At 30.6% G+C, this 19153-nt stretch overlaps 1 protein-coding gene across 2 annotated transcripts in view; it reads left to right on the plus strand.

Annotated features, from left to right (window-relative positions):
- Positions 1-19153, plus strand: part of NCAM2 (neural cell adhesion molecule 2) — a 407496-nt gene that overhangs the window by 262057 nt on the left and 126286 nt on the right. For both annotated transcript variants that reach the window (XM_039857416.1, XM_039857415.1), the window contains exons 6-8: positions 9157-9274; positions 12245-12405; positions 14781-14926. In XM_039857416.1, coding sequence (XP_039713350.1) covers positions 9157-9274; positions 12245-12405; positions 14781-14926 — 425 coding nt within the window. The remainder of the gene's footprint in view (positions 1-9156; positions 9275-12244; positions 12406-14780; positions 14927-19153) is intronic.

Genomic DNA, 19153 nt, shown 5'->3' on the forward strand with positions numbered 1-19153 from the left:
TGCACTCCTTCCTTCAGCCTCTAAGTCCCCAACAACCATTGTTTTACCTGCCACCGTAAGTTTTGTCTTTTCAAGGATGTCATATAAATGAAATTATTCTACATATAACCTTTGTCTTAATTCATTCAGCATAATGCCCCAAGAATCATCTAACTTGTTATATGTATCCACGTTTTGCAGTTATAAATAGAGCTGCTATAAACTTGACTGTATGCAAATTGTTATCTGATCTTAAATTCATCAATGTAGGGTAAATACCTAGGTATAGGGTTACAGGGCCATAAGGTAAGTGTATGTTTAATTTTATAAGAAATTGCTGAACTGTTTTCCCCAATGACTGTATAATTTTGATTTCTCACTCATAATGTTTAAGTTGTTTGTCATTCTCACCAACATTTGATGCTGTGAGGTTTTTTTGTTTGTTTGTTTGCTTTTAATTTTATGCATAATAAGTGTGTAGTAGAACCTCTGGTTTTAATTTGCATTTCTTCAATTAAAAGGCAAAATCATTATGTAATGGCTAATGATAGTGAACATCTTTTCATGTGGTTATTTCTCATTTGTGTGTCCTTTTCAGTAAAACCTCTCTTCATGTCTTTGTCCATATTCTAATTGGATATTTTTTTAACTGTTGTAGTTTCAGTTGCTTCTAAAAATGCCATAAACGTATTTTTGCTTCCAAACATTATCTTTAGTTATGTGTCTAAATTTTGAACATTTTCTTACCATTGAATTTAGACTTTTTAAAATATATTTTGGATACAATTCCTTGCTCAGATACCTGATTTGCAAGTACTTTTCCCCCATACTGTGGCTTGTCTTTTCATTTACTTAAAGAGTCATTCAGAAAACAAAGCATTATAATTTTAATTTGAAAGAAGTAGAAGTATTAATCTTTTTCTTTTATGAACCATTCTTTCGATGTCATATCTAAGAAGTCTTTACCTAACTCCAAGTCACAAAGATTGTTCCCATGTTTTTTTTTGAAAGTTTTATAATTTTATGTTTGAATTTGGATCTTTGATCAATTTGGGGTTGATTTTTGTATAAGGAGTGAGTTCTGTGCTCTGTTCATGTATTTCCATATGGATAGTCAGTCATTTAAAAAAATATATATTTTTAGAAGAATGTCATTTCTGCATTGGACTTTGTAAAATAAAAAATAATTGTATTTGTATGAGTCTATTTATGGACTCTTCTTCAGTTCCACCGATCTATGTGTCTATCTCTGCACCATTATCACACTGTCCTAATTACTGTAACTTTACATGTACCTTAAAACCAGGATAATTTCTATGACCTTGTTCTTTTATAAAATGTTTTGGTTAAGTTATCATTTTAATGCACACTTTATAAAATGAGTTGAGAAATATTCCCTTATATTTTTTTAAAGAAATTGTGTAGAAATTGTATTATTTCTTTAAATATTTGGTAAAGTTCACCAGATAAACCATCTGGTTCTAGAAATTTCCTTTTCAGAAGGCTTTTAACAACATATATACTTTACTAGTTAATAGAACTATTTGAATTATCTATGTCATCTTGAGTGAGTTTCCAAAGTTTGTTGTATTCAAGGAAGTGGTCCACCTCTTCAACATTGTTGAATTTGTGTGCAAGATTTGGCTGTATCATTCATTTTCTTATCTTTTTACTTTATGTAGAATTTATAGTGAAAATCCTTCTTTTACTTCTGATATTGACAATCTGTCTAATCTTTCTTTTTCCTTCTGAGTCTTACTAGAGGTTCATTAATTGTGTTATTCCTTGAAAGAATCTTTGTTGGTTTCTTTATACAATCTATTTTTTTCTATTTTATTGATATCTTTTTTATTTGTATTATTTTTCCTTTCTGCTTGATATAGATTTATTTTGTCCTTTCTCTCATTTCTTAAGTTTCAAAGTCACTAACAGTAGCTTTGCATCAGTTTTTGCTTTATATATTTTGAAGTGCTTTAGTGAGGCAAATACACATGTAGGATTGTCATATATTTTTTTAAAAACCAGCTCTTTTATATTATGTAATCTTCCACTTTATACTCTGTAATGTTATTTGCTCTGAAATCTACTTTCATTGATATTAACGTAGATACTTCAGTTCTCATAACCAGTGTTGGAATGGTATATACTCTTCTATTTTTTTTTTTTACTTTTATTCTATCTATATTATATTTTAAGAAAAATTTTAATAGAAAAACATAATTTGGTTATTTATTTTTATCCATTTGGACAGTATTTATCCTTTTCATCATGAGATTAGACCATTTTCATTTAAGTTAGATCAGCAAGTTTTGTTGTGTTTTGTTTTCAGCTTGAATATTTTTCGTAATTAAAATTTTAGTTATAATATTTATTTAATTATTTTAAAATATATTACATGCCTTTGCAGAGACTATCTTTGCATTAATTTCAAGATCGTTCACCTTTACTCTTTAGAAGATGTTTAAAATAGTTGCTTTAAAATATTTTTTAGATAATCCAACACGTGTCAACATGCCACAGGCATTTCTCATTAGCAGGAGATATTCCTAGTTCTTTATAAGCCAAAACTTTTTAGATTATATCCTGAATTTTCAATATCATTATGAGACACTGGGTTTTATTTCAGTCCTACGGAGAATATTGATATTTTTATTTTCATAGACAATACATTTGTTTAAATCCAAGCCACATATTGTGACCAGCATTCTGTGATTTGTAGATTCAAAAATCATTTTCATTTACAAACCCTTTTCAGTGTTTCAAGTCTGTCTTGCATGTGTACCAGTGGCCATTCTACACCGGTGTGTGGTGGTCTCACTCTTATTTCAATTCTCAAAGTCTTAGTACTATTTTAGATCAGATTCACACATGCACAGTTCAGGGCTGAGCTCCAGATGTCATAAATAACTTGATGTTGTTGTGTTTCCAAGCTCTTCCTACTCAGTGATCTCTCTCATACTTTATATTCCTTGAGTCTCCAGTTTTCAGTGCTCTAGCCAATAAACTGGGGGTTAATTTACCCCTTCTCTGCTCCAAATATACCTTCATTCAGGGTCGACTAGCTGGAGGAAAGACAAGGAGAAAAGCAGTAGGAGTTTGTCTTACTCTCTTGGGACTACAGCTCTTCCGATTGACCAGTAAGAATCACCTCTCTCAGTCTTAGGCACTTGCAGGCTTCTCGCTGCTGCCCTTGTCACTACCAGGAGATTTCTTTACTGTTACTTGAGCCCAAACTAGAAGGCTTTTCTGGACCTCATGCCATGTTGATTCTCACTTTTGACTTTTGGGCTATCAGGCTAAGGAAGAAAAAGAAAAAAAGATTATTTCGCAGATCGTCTTGTAGCATTTCAAATTCTGATATTTTTTAGTAGCAGTATGCCTGCTACTATTTACATTTCAGAGTTCTCAGTCAGCTTATCCATTCATTCTGTCCAAGTATTATAGATGAATTAAGTGACACAGACAGCATGTAGTAGGATGACTCTAATTTGTCCAGAACTGGAACTCTGTATTATTTTTAAACTTGTTGACACATATATGATCAGTTTTCTTTAACTTGAAGGAATTAATAAAGATACTAACAAATGATTTACAGCAGTTCATTTTTGACTGATATTCAATTTATCACCCCAGTGTTACTCTGAACATTTAGCTCATACTTTGGGATAAGCTCAGGCTACTTATTGACTTTTGACAGAAGTGTTTGTAAGACCGTACTATACAACTAAGCTAATGGAGCAAAATTACATGATTTACTGGGGGAAAAATAAAAGAAGCTGCAACTTTTCTTTCCTTCTGACAGTCTGTCACAGATGAAAATTATGTTGGTCTTACAAAATTTGTGCTTTCAAAAAACATGTAATGTAGCTTCCCAAAATTATGAGTTTTATGACTTTTTGATGATTTGTTCTGTTATCTATTCAGATATTATAGTAACCTACCCAGTTTTTAGTACCAAGATAACCCTTTCTATCCAACATATTCAATACTACCTAACATTACCTTCATTCATCTTATATAAATGAGCCAAAAAGAGCCCTTGTTTATTGGTCCTTATGTTGTTTTCTTCCTCACAGCTGGCTGAGACCATTATCTCAAAACCTCATTAGCACCAAATTCAAAAATTTACACATCCAATTGTTTTACATATTGTCCAAATAAGCATATTTTAATCATTTAGAATCATACCCTGTACTCACGTTCTACTAGCCATAGATAAGTAGGCCTATGCAAGACTCCAAGCCACTTTGCCCTTTGGGCTTCTCCAATTGAGAGACTCCATGCTATGCTGCTGAGTGACATTACCTAAACACACACACCACCCTGACTCAAATTCTCCTCTCTCCCAGGAGTTCCCTTGCATCCTTCTGTTTCCCAGTGCTTTCCCCTTCCCCCACAAACACACACTTTCTCTGGAAGGTCTCCTGTTATGAATAATTAATCTTCTTATGCAACTCAAACCCCATCCAGATAAAGCCTATTGTGTATTTTTCCTTGATCAGTCCTAAAATCCTCCAACTCACCACATTTCCCTACAGATAATTCTCTAGAAGTTCTCAAAAGTGTTCATTACTCTCACTCTAGGAATATGTTCTGAAACTGTATACATTTAGATTTAAATATACACTATGGATTTTATTTTGTTATTTTTCTTGACAGTTTTATATGACTATTCAAATGCTAATTTGAATTACCGAATTGTATTCTACTCACTTTGTAAACACTGATTTGAAAATTTTTGCCTTAGGAACTATTTATACTTATGAAATTATTGAGAATTCTCAAACTCTTTTTATGTAGGTCATATATATATAAATATCAATTATATTAGGTATTAAAACTAAGTAGTTTTAAAGTATTTGGTTAATTTATTTAAAATTTTAAGTATTTATTACTTTGTCAAAAATAATAATAAATATGCTAATCTAAATAACATATTTATGAAAAATACTACATTTTGAAAAAAACGTGAAGAGTGTCTTCTTCTTTTTACATTTTTACATTTTTCAGGTAACATTTTATTTTCTCATTGCTTTTTTACTTGTCTACTGAAGGGAATATTTATTTACCTAAATATCTGGCATCTTTAATTTTAGAGTAAAATTTAAGATGCCTATTGAAACATTTTTCTCGAATGTTATTTTAAAGCAACATAATGGGACAATTTGATCCTCACTGTTTCATAATCTGATGATATAAAGTAAAACTCTTCCCATTTTCCTCAGATTGGTTTAATTTTCAAACTCAGTGCTCAATAGATAATTGTTATTTTGTTACTGCTTCACTGTATTCACAAATTCAGAATAAATATGTGGAAAATGCTTCCAGTTGGTTAACAACTTTTTTATCAAGCACATAAAAAACATACCGATTCTCTCGCAATGCAGTAATACTAAGTATGCTGATACTCAAGATTGGAAAAAGTAACTACATTTATTTGAATAAAAGTGACTATGTTCATTTAGTTTTCAATAACCGATAAGCTAGAATTTCTTTCAAAATGAAATTATACAATTATTTTACTTTTTCTTATGTCAGTCACTTGATATTTTGTATTTGTTAAATTTTTTATGTGTTTGAATTCCCAAAAATACTTATTCCTATTAAATAACACTTTAAATTGATGTCATAAATGTGAAATGAAAGATTATTGCAAATAACCAGAACTGATATTAATAAAAATTGAGAGGTATTATATGATACAGTAGCCTAAGAGGCAGTAGAGAAGGGCAAAACAAACAAATGAAAAAAAAAAAATTAAACAAAGAAAAAAGAAAATACAATGTACATGTGACATTGATGTCTGTAATGATCCTTGGAAAGTAACAATCAGACGATCAAAATGAAGTCATGGAAAGACCTAAGTAAAGAAAATAAATTATTTTCCATATGCACTGAGAATAACAACGTAGAATACTAAAAATATAGGTACTTTAATGTTAACCTGGTCCATCTATTCTCTTGGCCAGGGACTGAGATATTTTATGTGACTTTACTTTTTTTTCTTTTTTTCTTTTTCGTGGTAAAGTACACATAACATGAAATTTGCCATCTTAACCATTTTTGAGTGTACATTTAGGTGGCACTAAATACCTTCATAATGTTGTGCACTGTTTACCACCATTGATCTTTGTAAATCTTTTCTTCTTGCAAAACTGAAATTCTATACTCATTTAACAATAACTTCCTATCTCCTCTACCCTCCAACACACACCGGTCACTAGCAACCACCTTTTCATTTTCTGTCTCATTATTTTGACTACTCTAAGTACATAATATGTGGGATCATGGAGTATTTGTCTTTATGTGACTGGTTTATTTTACTTATCATAGTGTTCTCAAGGTTCATTTGTGTTGTAATATATCTTACAATTTCCTTTCTTTTCAAGGCTGAATAATATTTTATGCATGTAACAGATTTGCTTATGAATGATGGACATTCGTGCTGCTTCCACTCTTGAAGTATTGTGAATAAAGCTGCTATAGCATGCATGTACAAATATCTCTTTGAGACCTTGCTTGTACTTTACCTTCTATGCTTTCTGCTGGAAACTGCAAGCTTTCAGTAGGCTCCAGAGTGCCAAGGTAGTTAGAACAGACAAATTCTACCAGTGTAATTATTGTCTAGGTGGGATTCAGATACTTGGTGCTTCCTACTCTGTCATCTGCCCCAATTCCTCTCTTATGTTAATTTTGAAATGTTGCACAGACCGAAAAGTCAAAACAAGGAAAGGTAAACAAGAAAGAATGATAATTCTTAAATTTAGAAGTTCTCTGCCAGATAGAGGATCTGCATGTAAATTTATTTGATAATATATATGTAGGCCAAATCTGAGTAACAATGATTTATAATTCCTGGCAGTGGTAGAGTGGGGGCTTGTTATTCTTAATCTAAATAAATTTGGAGGAATTATCGGTGCTAGTTGATCTGAGTGACCCACGTATTCTATAGTTAGTGCCCTGTTCTTCATCTTCTGAGAAATATTTGAAGATAAATGGGTGGAGGAAGACTGCAAGACACAGAAGATATATGGAATTGCTGGATGCTATTATTGATGAAAGAGAATGAAGCTGTCAAATTAGTGGTATTCTTGTTGTCTAAGCAGCCAATGATACGAATTATGACATGAAGGTGGACCAAAACCTCCATCTAAATGAGTTATGGAGCACTTCCTTACACATCCTCATGTTTCTTGAAGTTAAAAATGAAGAACAGAAATTTACTAGAAAGCACTTACTACTTAACATGTAGAGATTCTAAATCTTTGTAAAGTTATTATAACTATTTTAGATATAGTCAACTATGAAAAAAGTATTTTAAAAGTTACAATAGAGTAGATGCGGGACTTATGAGAACAAAATAACTTTGGATAAAATATAATTGTAATCCCTTTTTAAATTATTTAATCCAACTCAATAGCAAATTCAGAACCAATGAGGTAATAATATACATAAAAATGCTCTGGAGTCTAAAACGATGGCTAAAAAACTCACTCAATGTCTTGGCATCTGAACTAGTAAGCATCTTCACAAATTTTGATGATATTATTCTTCAGAATAGTTCTAGAATTACTTTTCAAAGAGTTGTGTAAATATGCACTATTAATATTGTACGGCTAATCGACACTATAAGAACACATATCTCATTAGCAGAGTCAATGTATCCTAAAACATAAACATTAAGATTTGTCAGTTCTTACAGATAATCCAGCATATGCAATTCACTTTACAGAAAAGAAACATGACAATAAATAATTGGTTTAGGTTAGTAAGAGTAACAGGACACATACTGGAGCATGTGATTTCCCACGTGGAAGGGTTTCTATGTACACAGACACTTTACTACAGAGGGAGTTTCCATTAAAAAGTTTAACTTCATGATAACTCTCTAATGGGTTAAAATCTTTATTTTTGTAATAAAAAATGGTCATAGTGTTCTTGCAACTACATTTATAACAAACAAATGAAAAGCAAAACATTTTTATTAAAATGTTATTTTTCATAATTAGAAGGAAAATGATACAGAAAGTCAAATTTCAATATACTTAAAATGTATTTAATGTCTATAAAAAGGTCCATCCTATTATAATACTAGTAATTATTATGTTACTTTAGAGACAGCGTGTCAGATCATGCCCCTTGTATCTAAATTCATGAGGGCTGAAACTTGATTTATTCTGCTTAATGACTAAGATACATATCAAGTTCTCTCCCCACTATCAGCGGCAAAAATGCAGCATCAATGCTGACCTGAATGCTATTGTGGAGATAATTAATTACAACCACACTTGTAAGTGCCTGTCTGTTCATGTTGTTTAGTATATATAAAAAACAAATCTATTAATATAATTAATTGGGGAATATTATTTTGTCATATTCAATTGGAAATCACAAAAGTATACATTAAATCAAAATTTATGCTGTAATTTGAAATTTTGTTTCTATTATGGATGTTATTGATTTGTTTATTGCAAACAGTACATTTTAGTAACAGTTTCAACATGTCCAATATGTGCAGCATATACAGTTTTTGCAATGTAATTAGTTAGAAATTGGGGAAGCTTAATTTTAAAATTGAATTGAATTGTTCATGAAAATCTATTTCATACTCTCTATGGCTTGAGCAATTTCTCTTCATAAAATGTTTTATAGTTGTTTAAAGAAATTAAATGCAGTTAATCAGAAAGAACATTATGGTTTGACACCTAATTTGAAAGCCCTGTCTTGAAGCAATGAATGATTGCTTATAGAATTACATATACCAATGAGAACCCAAATAGGAAATCCATTTATGCTCCAAGTAGATCTCAATATTGCTGTAAGTCAGGGTAGGTGGTATTGTCTGTATTTTTGTGAGCAGTATTTTATAAAAGTGTATATAAATGCATATACAAATTTCTATTAAAATGTCTATTTATTGTTTAGTCTAGTTTGATAGATTAAAAATAGTAAAATAGCATTAGAGTGAATTATCTAGTTATTGTATATGAAAAAACAGATCAGTGATTTTAAAGTCGTTTGACTATGCAGCCAAGTCAGTCCTATTGATGTAAGTACAGATGTCAACTATCAAGTTTTAAGATCAACATGAACAACAAAAAGTAGTGATAAAAAAATCCCAGTGGTGTTGTTGAGAGATTTTCATCTCTATTTAATCTTGGTTCATCTATTTTTCAGTGCCGCCAGCAATCACAATGCCTCAGAAATCCTTTAACGCCACAGCAGAGAGAGGGGAAGAGATGACATTTTCCTGCAGGGCCTCTGGCTCTCCTGAGCCCACCATCTCCTGGTACAGGTAGATTATGCACCCACATTCCTCTGGCCTCTGTCTATAATCAAGTTCATGAAAAAATATTTGCGATCTTATCATTTTGTCAGGAAAGAGAGCAAAGCATTGTTTTTGAATTTTATTTGAAAAGTTATTATATTTTTGTTTTCAGATATGTTGGTTAAATTAAATTGTTAAAGAGATCAACAGGGTGACTTAACCCAGGTCAAAGGCTGCACCCATAGCTCTCTTCATTCTGTCTTCAAGGCATTTTTCTGACCCACAAATTTTAGCCACTTTACTTCACTCAGCTGAGAGCTCTGTCTTGCAACTCAGATACACTGCCTGACTCCATTTGGGTTCTTCCTCTCTGAGCTGTTGCCTGGTGGCTGTCTTCAGGTAGAAGCTATGATGGTGGTCTTTAGAGGTCATTGTCATATACTACTTGTTGACCAGTGTTTGTAAGCTGTTATTTAACCTGTGTATCCAGTGTTTTTGTTGTTTGAAATGAGAGGATACATATATCCCTCTTACTCCATTATGGTCAAAAGTGTGATTATTCTCCCTTCTTTATCATTTCTACTAATCTTCTAATCCTAACCCGTTTTTTCTTATGCCTGGAAAAGCGACACTTAGAGAAGTCATTTGAGTTTCAAAGGATGGGCTCATGGAATGCCATTCGAATCCTTTGGGAGTTTTTCCAGACATTGGCGTTCCACAGAAAGGGACTGTGAATAACAGTGTGTATAGTCTACCTAATAGGTTTGTTGGAAAAGAGGTATTAAGAACTATTACCTTGTTTATTATCCTTTAATGAGATATATTTTTAATTGAGCTCTTGAAGGAGACATAATCTTTACAAACTGATTTCCTCTAAATTCTTTAATATCTACCTACCCACTTCAAGTCTCAAATCATGGGGAGATTTTTTTTCTCATGAAAATTCCCAGAGTTTGCCAGCCATCTTCTTTTTTCCTCTCTCCTACTATAGTAGATTTCTCCTCACTGCCCCCGACTCCCCCTTCACAGAAAAACAAAAGTTATTAACTCATTAATGGGATCTATAATATCTTCTAGAACTGCTAATCACATTATGAATGTTTCATGCTAATTGACCATGTCTCATTCATTTGCTGTACTTCAAACATTTAGTATGACATTTCACATGAGATAAGGAAATAATCCTCTTTATCAGAAAGAACAGTGGAGCTTACTACATTACTGTGTGAACCTAAGTCTCCTTTGTAAATTGAGGGATATGGAAAGCATACTTAAAATTTTAGTTGTGGTCTGTGAATGAGGTTGGAGAGGGAAAAATGCACACCCGTAAGCTAATTGTGAGTATATTCAACCAGATAAGTAGTATAGGCAAAGTGTTGTATAAATCACGTTACTGAAACTTCTAGTGTGTTATTAGTCATAGTTGTAATAGTAGTAGTAGTAAAAACTTTAGTGCTTTTTATTAACTAGATTGAGAAATATATACTATCACTAACTACAGTGAAAGCCCTATACATTATATCCTAGAAAAATTGCTAAAATGTCATTTTTATAGTTGTAAATATTAGATTAGTAAAAATGTAAAAAATATAAAAGTACAGAGAAATGTACATACATTTCCTCTTATTTTTTAAAGCGTAATTTTGCACACTATTATGAAACTTTGCACATTTCTTGATGTATTTAGAGATATCAATAGAGACTGAAAAAAAGATGTCATTAAGTTATAGAAGGATAAGGATTATATTAAGATATATGCTAGTGCTTTCTGGAAAGCAAAACCAAAATTTACTGAAAGATTATTTAATGTATCAGAGAAATCTTCCATTTCAACATAGGAAATATTTTTTATAATAATTTTAGATATTTTTCTTTTTAAATATAAACTTGTATGGGCAAGTAAGTCTCCCTATTCCTAAGGACAGTACCTAAAGTTTTTATGTTAGTGGGCCTTAAAATCAGTTTAATCATCTACAACACCATTATGAGGAAAATATAGAAGGAGAGATAAATAGAAGAAAGAAAAGGAGGAGGAAGAAGAGATGAGGAAAATAAAATAGAATGAAAGAATATGATATAAGAAGATTTCACACATTATGGGATATTGTAGAAATTGTTTCAGATTTAATAAAGATATTTAAAATATTTCTTGTTTTAGTTATTGTAAAAAAATTTGAAAGATACTGTCTTAGCGTTCAACAATGACTAGAATTGAGGCAGAATAGATATGGCTTCAGTTCAGAAAGTACATGGAAAGAATTAAAAATTATATCTAGGAGGGAACTTATAAAAAAGTGATTTCTTCTCCTCATTAATGAATTACATCATCATATTCAGAATAATTTCCATGTTGATTATTTTATAATTTGGTTGTAATTTCAATGCGGACCTGGGAAGAGACAAACCTTGCTTGTACTGAGTCCGCCATCTTCCCTAATCTCCAGAATAATTTCCTTAACTGCAATTCCACATAATTCTTTCATCTCACCCTTTTATTGGCAGTACTTTTTTACAAAATAAATTGGTTATGTATTTAAATTACACTTACTTTGAAGCTTCTTTAAAAAATGTTTCCATAGAAATTTTATTAAATGTGTCTCAGGAACCTAGTAAATAAATGTGTCATAATTACATGTTGAATCCAACATAAAAAAATGTATGTGGAATTCAAATCAGCAAAGAAACTTTTTGGTAACTAATAATCAATATGCATATTGAACCAAGGTGTGTTTTTGCCTAAAATTAATATCAAAATTTCAACATAACTCAAACGTTATTCTTGTCCCTAAAGTCAAAACAATTTTTAAGTATAATTTTAACATTTATGCATTAAGTATTACTGGGCTAGTAAAAGTAATCATCTTATTGGAATATAGCCTTATCTATCAATCACAATAGCCATGAAATGATTGACAACTATAGATCAAAAAGTTGAGTATCATACTCCTGAGTAATGAAGTCAGATTTATAAACTCAGATTTCTGTTTTCTTCTGTAGGAATGGCAAGTTTGTTGAAGAAAATGAAAAGTACCTATTGAAAGGAAGCAATACAGAACTCACTGTCAGGAATATAATCAATAGTGATGGGGGCCCTTATGTCTGCAGGGCCACAAATAAGGCAGGAGAAGATGAAAAGCAGGCATTCCTCCAAGTTTTTGGTAAGTATTATAACATTGTGGTCAAAACAGTGATTTTTAGAGGGCAGTCTATGTCAAATTCTACTCTTGTCACTTACATAAACTGTTTTACTTTCTAGAATTAAATCTGTTTTCTCATCTCTACAATATATTTTAAAATTGCAGTTACAAGATAGAATTATTTTAAGAATTATATGAAATCACACATGTAAATTTTTATAAAATATCAGCTGACTCATAACAGAGGCTGGAAGAAAGTTCATTTAAATTATATACACCAGGATCTCATCTATATATAGCTATACATATATCTATATATATCCATACATCTTTAAATGGCACATGTTGGAATTAGTTTTACCTATAGTATACTTCAAAAGAGCATACCTATAAGGCTACAATTAGGGAACATTTACCTGTGACTATAACTAAATATTCTCATTTTATTTCATTAAAAGGAAATACACTATAAGTATTTTCCATAATTAACAAAAGCCATATTACTTTTTAGGGGGATCTTATAGATAGTATAGAACTAATAAGATTTTTTATTAAATTATTGATTTAGCTTTTATTATGTTTTCAAGAAGAAAAACTATTTTGCTTGTGAATATTTGGAATATGAATATTCTCTTTAAAAAGCATAACACTAAAAATTAGATACACTACTAACATTTAGTGTATTTTCTCCATTTTTAAAATCATTGTTATTAAAATGCTTTTACAACAAAGAGAGAGGAAAGGAAGGAGGGAGAACTCTGTAAGAGCAAGAAGGACCAGTGTTTGCAGTTGGCAGATGTAGTGGTACTACTTACAAGACCAAAAGATGAATGGTAATATACCTGTGGACACGCCCTCTGCCAGCTGGTTCTGTGGTCACTTAATAGAAATATTTTTCTGAACCAGAGAGATTTTCATAAAGCTTATTTCTAGCAGAGTGAGACAGGCAATAAAGAATACACCAAAATATATTAAAATAATTAAATAAAATGAGAATAAAAAAATGTTCTAAGAAGAAAGTGAAAATGAATAAATTGAGTAGTATTGGGTAAAAGGACTATTATTTTGGAAAGTTATTTAGAAGGGTAATGACTAGATGTGTCTACACAAAAACCTTTAATGATGAGAAGTCAGCAAATATAAGAGCCAGGAGAAAATTGTTCACAAAGAGGAAAGAGTAAACAAACTTAAATTATTAGAAATTATGGAAAGCTCCTAACTTATTTCAGCAGTATTCCACACTTAAAAAAAAAAATGTTCTCTTTAAAACCTACATTAAGTAAATGTGGCTCAGAGTTTAAAAAAAAAAAACTAATTAAAAATGATAGTGTCTGAGATAATTCCAAAGGGTAATATTCTTAATCTATCTCAATAGGCTCATATGAAATACTACTTATTTACTTATTATTTATTACAATGGCAGTGAGTGACAACATAAAGTTTCTAGTAATTTCATCTTTTCAAATAGAAAATAATACACAAAATGTTATATGCTGCATCACTGTCGTGATCACTTATGTATATAACACTGAACAAATCTGTATTGTGTTTAACATAAAATCATGTATATATAGTAGAAATATAACTAAGTCCATTAAATCAATTGGGTAAACTTAGAATTGTTAAAAATTAACAAACAAACAAATCTGTTACTGGTCCTGAAATTACAAGTACTGGCTTTTATCTCTTTTTTTCTAACAAGTGAAAATTTAAGAACTATAGATAATACAAAGTTTGCAAACATTAAGCTCTGTGGTATTATATAAGTTTGTGGATGGAGATAATTTTTAACATTAAAAGAGTTTAAATGAATAGACATAGGCATAATTATAAAGAAACCTTTAGCTACAATGCCTAATAATTTGTTAAGATAAACTGAGGTCAAAACAAATCAATTAGAATAATATAAACAAATAACACTTATGTATATTTACTATATGTTTAGTATACAATTATCATTTTCCCTCTTTGGTGAAATTGTTTTAAAAGCTTAAGAGATAATAACTCAATAAGTGGACCCCCCCCTCACATACACTTTCATACACATGTGACTTTTAAAAAGGAAATTTTAACTTTGTAGATTAAGAGAATAAAAAATAATAAAGTAACTGTTAAACTGACAAAATTTTGGAAGGAATTATAATTTGTATGTTGGTTTCTAAACTACTCAAATCATTTTTATAATGATAATTGGTGAGAATTATTTTCTAAAGTTTTTTCTCCTGTACTTTGCAACTTCTTGACACCTCTATAAACAAAATATGCTGCTGTAACTGCTACAAAGTTAATAATTCCATACTACAATAATGTGGCTTAAATGCCCGCTGTGGCTTTTAAGTCTAAATAGTAATATTTTTTCTCCAATACAGATTGAGTAATATATATATTCTTTACAGTACAGCCTCACATAATACAGCTTAAAAATGAAACTACGTATGAGAATGGTCAAGTCACACTAATATGTGAAGCAGAAGGGGAACCTATTCCAGAAATCACTTGGAAAAGAGCAGTGGATGGCATCACGTTTTCTGAAGGTGATAAGGTAACGACTCAATTTATGGTGGTTTCTTCACATCATTATGAAATATATTGTATTTTTGGTGTTTACTTATTATTACATCTCATATTGGACTCCGGTTTACCAACTTGCAGGAATGCAATGGTTTATTTTTTTTAAAAAAGGGTAACTCTACCATAGTCAGCCTAAAAATAAATTGAAGGCCAAAAAACTCAAAGTGTACTATATTTTTTTTCAGGTTTGATTTTAACTCTTTTTAAAAAATTTTAATTGCAGTTGACATGCAATATTATATTGGTTTCAGGTGTACAGCATAGTGGTTAGACATTTATATAACTTAGAAAGTTATCCCCTCTCAATAAGTATTGCACCTACCTGACATCATATATTAAAGATGTTTTTCACCAAGCCACCAAATCTTAGATAGTTGGTATTCTTAAGTTTGCCTGGGTTGACTTTTGGTATACATTGAATCTATAAAATATCTTATTGCAATTTTAAACTCCCTGCCCAATGCTGTGAAAATGAAAGTAATTTAGATTCACAAAAGTCTAACTGTCATTTAACTCCTTACACTTTAGAATTGTCTTCGTGCAGTAGAAGGGTAATTTCTGCTTTCGAAAAACTTAGAATCTAATAAGTAGATACAAACACAACAAAATACACCATTTTTGCAGATGTCATTCCCAGATAAATTGATGGTCTTTCTCCAGAATGCAATACAAATTACTGAGAAATCAGTTAATTATCACGTTTCACTACATTCAGTGGATTTCCATAATCATTATTTTCATAACTATTCATATAAAAGTCCAAGTATAGACAACAATGAAACAGAAGAAAAAGGTAATGAATGAATGATCTGATGGACTGGCATTTTTACACATGTAAATATTCTAAGATTCAGCTTATAGATTGCTTTTCTTTTCTCAATGTTAAAGACAAACTTCCTTTAAACACCTTTCATTAATTGAAATTGATTTCTGCAAAAGTCATTGATTTCTAAAATATAAGTAACTTTGACTTAACCAACATTGATAGTGCAAAAAATTGAAATCAGTTTATCCAAAATACACTTTGCATCCCTTCAACTCAGTATGTCATTTTAAACAACATACTAACTCCATAGATTGTCAATACAGGCTACTCCCAGTTTATTTACTAATTTATCTTTTGAAAGAATATATTCCTATATATATATCACTATTCTATTCCCCACTTCCTCTTTATGATAGCATTTTTACGAGAGTATAAACTTTTAGTAATACACTATTTTTATCTACTTATTTCATGTATGCAAGTCGAAAAGTGAATTTATAAAACATAAAGGATATTATATAGTTTTCGGACCACCCAAAGAAATGATATAGTTTCCTTTAATATTTTCTTAACATAAAATCATAGATGTTACTATGGAGCAGTTGGCAAATCTTAGAGAATTTATAGTTCCATAAAAATGGTTAAAATTGTTAAAAAGCAATTAGATACATAAAACTGTAGGTAATTGTTTTCATGTCGATTTAGTACATTTTTTTAGATGAGATTACTTGAGTAATGATTTTCATGTCTGTAAGCCCTTATTAATCGTACTTTCATATTTCTAAAGCATGCTTTCATTATTTTCCTGTCTATTGTAAAATTCTTAAAAGTTCTCTTCTTAAAGAGAACTTTTGCTCTTTATTGAATAGATTCTCTTTATGTATGTAACAAGATTGAGAAATGCATTTTATTTAGTTATTTTGTTAAAACAAAGTTATCAAGTAACTGAGGGCATGATATATTATTCTATACTTTCTGTCCCAGACCATCTAAAACTACCTATAGAAATTACTCCTCTAGGAGTTGTTAGAAACAATCAACTAGTTTTTGTTTGCTAAGGAATGTATTTATTAAAGTAGTCATTTTTTAAATTATTTTTCATGTGGTTTATATGTTACAAAACAATTATAGAAACTCAAATATGTTCCCCCCCCCGCGCCCAAATACAACTTTAACCAGTGGATAAATAAATATAAATCTAAAAGCACCAAATGAACAGGACGAACAAACAGAGGCTCATGGACATGGACAATAGACTAGTGGTTACCAGAGGGTAGGAAGTAGGGGAGAAAGGGGGAGGTAGACAAGGTAAAGGAGATCAAATATGCGGTGACAGAAAGGTATCTAACTACGGGAGTTGAACACACAGTGTAAATATATATATATAAACATCTTAAGACAGATGTTTATGAAAATTAAAAATCCCTGGGATCTTAATTTAAAAAAAATGCTATATATTTTATTGTAACAATATTTAAATGTATACAGTGAAATTTAGGACAGAGCCAAGGTACTTGTGGAATATGAAACAGCTATGAATTAAGTTATAGATTGTTTTATAATTAACAAACTAAACAACCTAATTTTTATTTCTAAATAAAACCAAGATTCTTGCACAGGGTTGATTTGAGAGTTATGTAAGATTGTGTGTCTAAAGTATTTTGACATAGACACTGACATTGACATCTGCCATCTATTTTGTACTAGTTTTGTTTAGATCATACTTTGTTATCATTCTTATTGATCAACAAATTTTAGTATATGTAAGATTATAGATATTGGTGAATTAGTATGGGAAAGTCATACAAAGTGTCACACAAGTCAAGGTTTAATCCTAATTGTGTCACTTTGAAGTGCTATTTACCATGCTACTTCTCATATTTGATTTTAGTTTCTGTATGTCTAAATCTGGGTAATAATAAGACCTACCAGGAAAAGCTTCTGAAGATGACATGAGAGCGCACATAACAATATGTGAGACATAGATCACACAACTTAAACGTGTTATTTTCTTTTGTTCTTAGAAGTATCTAGTTTTTAGATGTTTTACACATATGAAAATGATTGTGTTAATTCTGTGTCAGTGACTGCTGCCACAAAAGGAACTAGACAAAAATTTTAAATAGTCGTATGTAATGTATTAATAATATGGCCCATAAGTAATGGAGAACACTTGTATAGTTGTAGACTGTGCTTATTTATATAGCTACATAGAGAAGTTTCTATAAAATGATTTCTTGCAATATCAATTCATATCTGAGTAGTATGAGCAATATCAAGCTCAGAATTTGTCATACCACATTAATTTCTAGATCTCATAACTATCTCAGTCCTCTTGGAAGTTGACAATATCAGGAATCTGCTTTTGAGTTTTACCTTGATCACGGTATGTTTGGTATTAATCTCCTTTCCTGCTGGGAAATGCAAATGAGAGGTCTAACTTCCTTCCCTGAATGAAGGTAGATTCACAGGGATCTTCTAAGCAATAAAGGCTGGTCTTTCATCCTGTGGGACACAAAATCAGCAACAGAAATACCACAGATTTTACACATCATCATCTCCTTCCCTTTCTCCCAGGTCTACCTCTTCCCAATATCTTGATTTTTTTCCTGCCAAGTACATCATTTTTTGCCTCTTTTTGGGCCATTTTACACCTCCCATATTGTATAGCTTTAAATATTGATTTGGAATAGACTGTTCCACATTATAAGAAGTACCTAAACAGGTCATTAAGATCAGAAGAAAAATTAGTGCTATGCTCCACAAAGCAAGGTTGCTTAAGAATGCATTACTTTTCATAAAGTTTCAAAATATTTTGTATTTATGTGATAAAGCTGATTTCTTTTAAACATTTTTAAAAATATTTTGTTGCTTGTCATTTTAGGATTAAATGGAAATAAATCTACAGGAAATTTTTTTTATCTCTAGAATTCTTAGCAAATAGTAAATGTAACAGTAAGCAATCTCATCTGTGTGAATAGAATGATTTAGATAATAATTATTAAGTGCTTATAATATTGTCCAGTGGATGACATCTCACATTTATTGACTCTTTAAAATATAGAATCTATAATTATTTTATTCTTAGTATATTTTCCCTACATGGTAAATTGTAGGCCTACCTCCACTAGAAATTAATCACACTCTATATTGAATAAGAAGTATTAAAAAGGTATAGCAATAAATTATAACTATTTTAAAGCAGAATTTCTCAAACTTCAGTCATTTGACCATCAGTTTTGTCTCTTTTCCATATTAATGTGCTGCCTGGACTGTTATAAACCCAATTTTCTTTCTTTAAATTAAATTTGTTTTTCATTTATTATTCTTCTAACCAAAAATATCAGTGAAATCAAAAGTATCATTATATACCAGTTATATTTTTAAAACACATTCAAATAAATGTAAAACTATAAAATAAAAATTATTTTT

This window comes from Pteropus medius, unplaced genomic scaffold (assembly GCF_902729225.1).
Source record: "Pteropus medius unplaced genomic scaffold, Ma_sr-lr_union100, whole genome shotgun sequence".
Lineage (NCBI taxonomy): Eukaryota > Metazoa > Chordata > Mammalia > Chiroptera > Pteropodidae > Pteropus > Pteropus medius.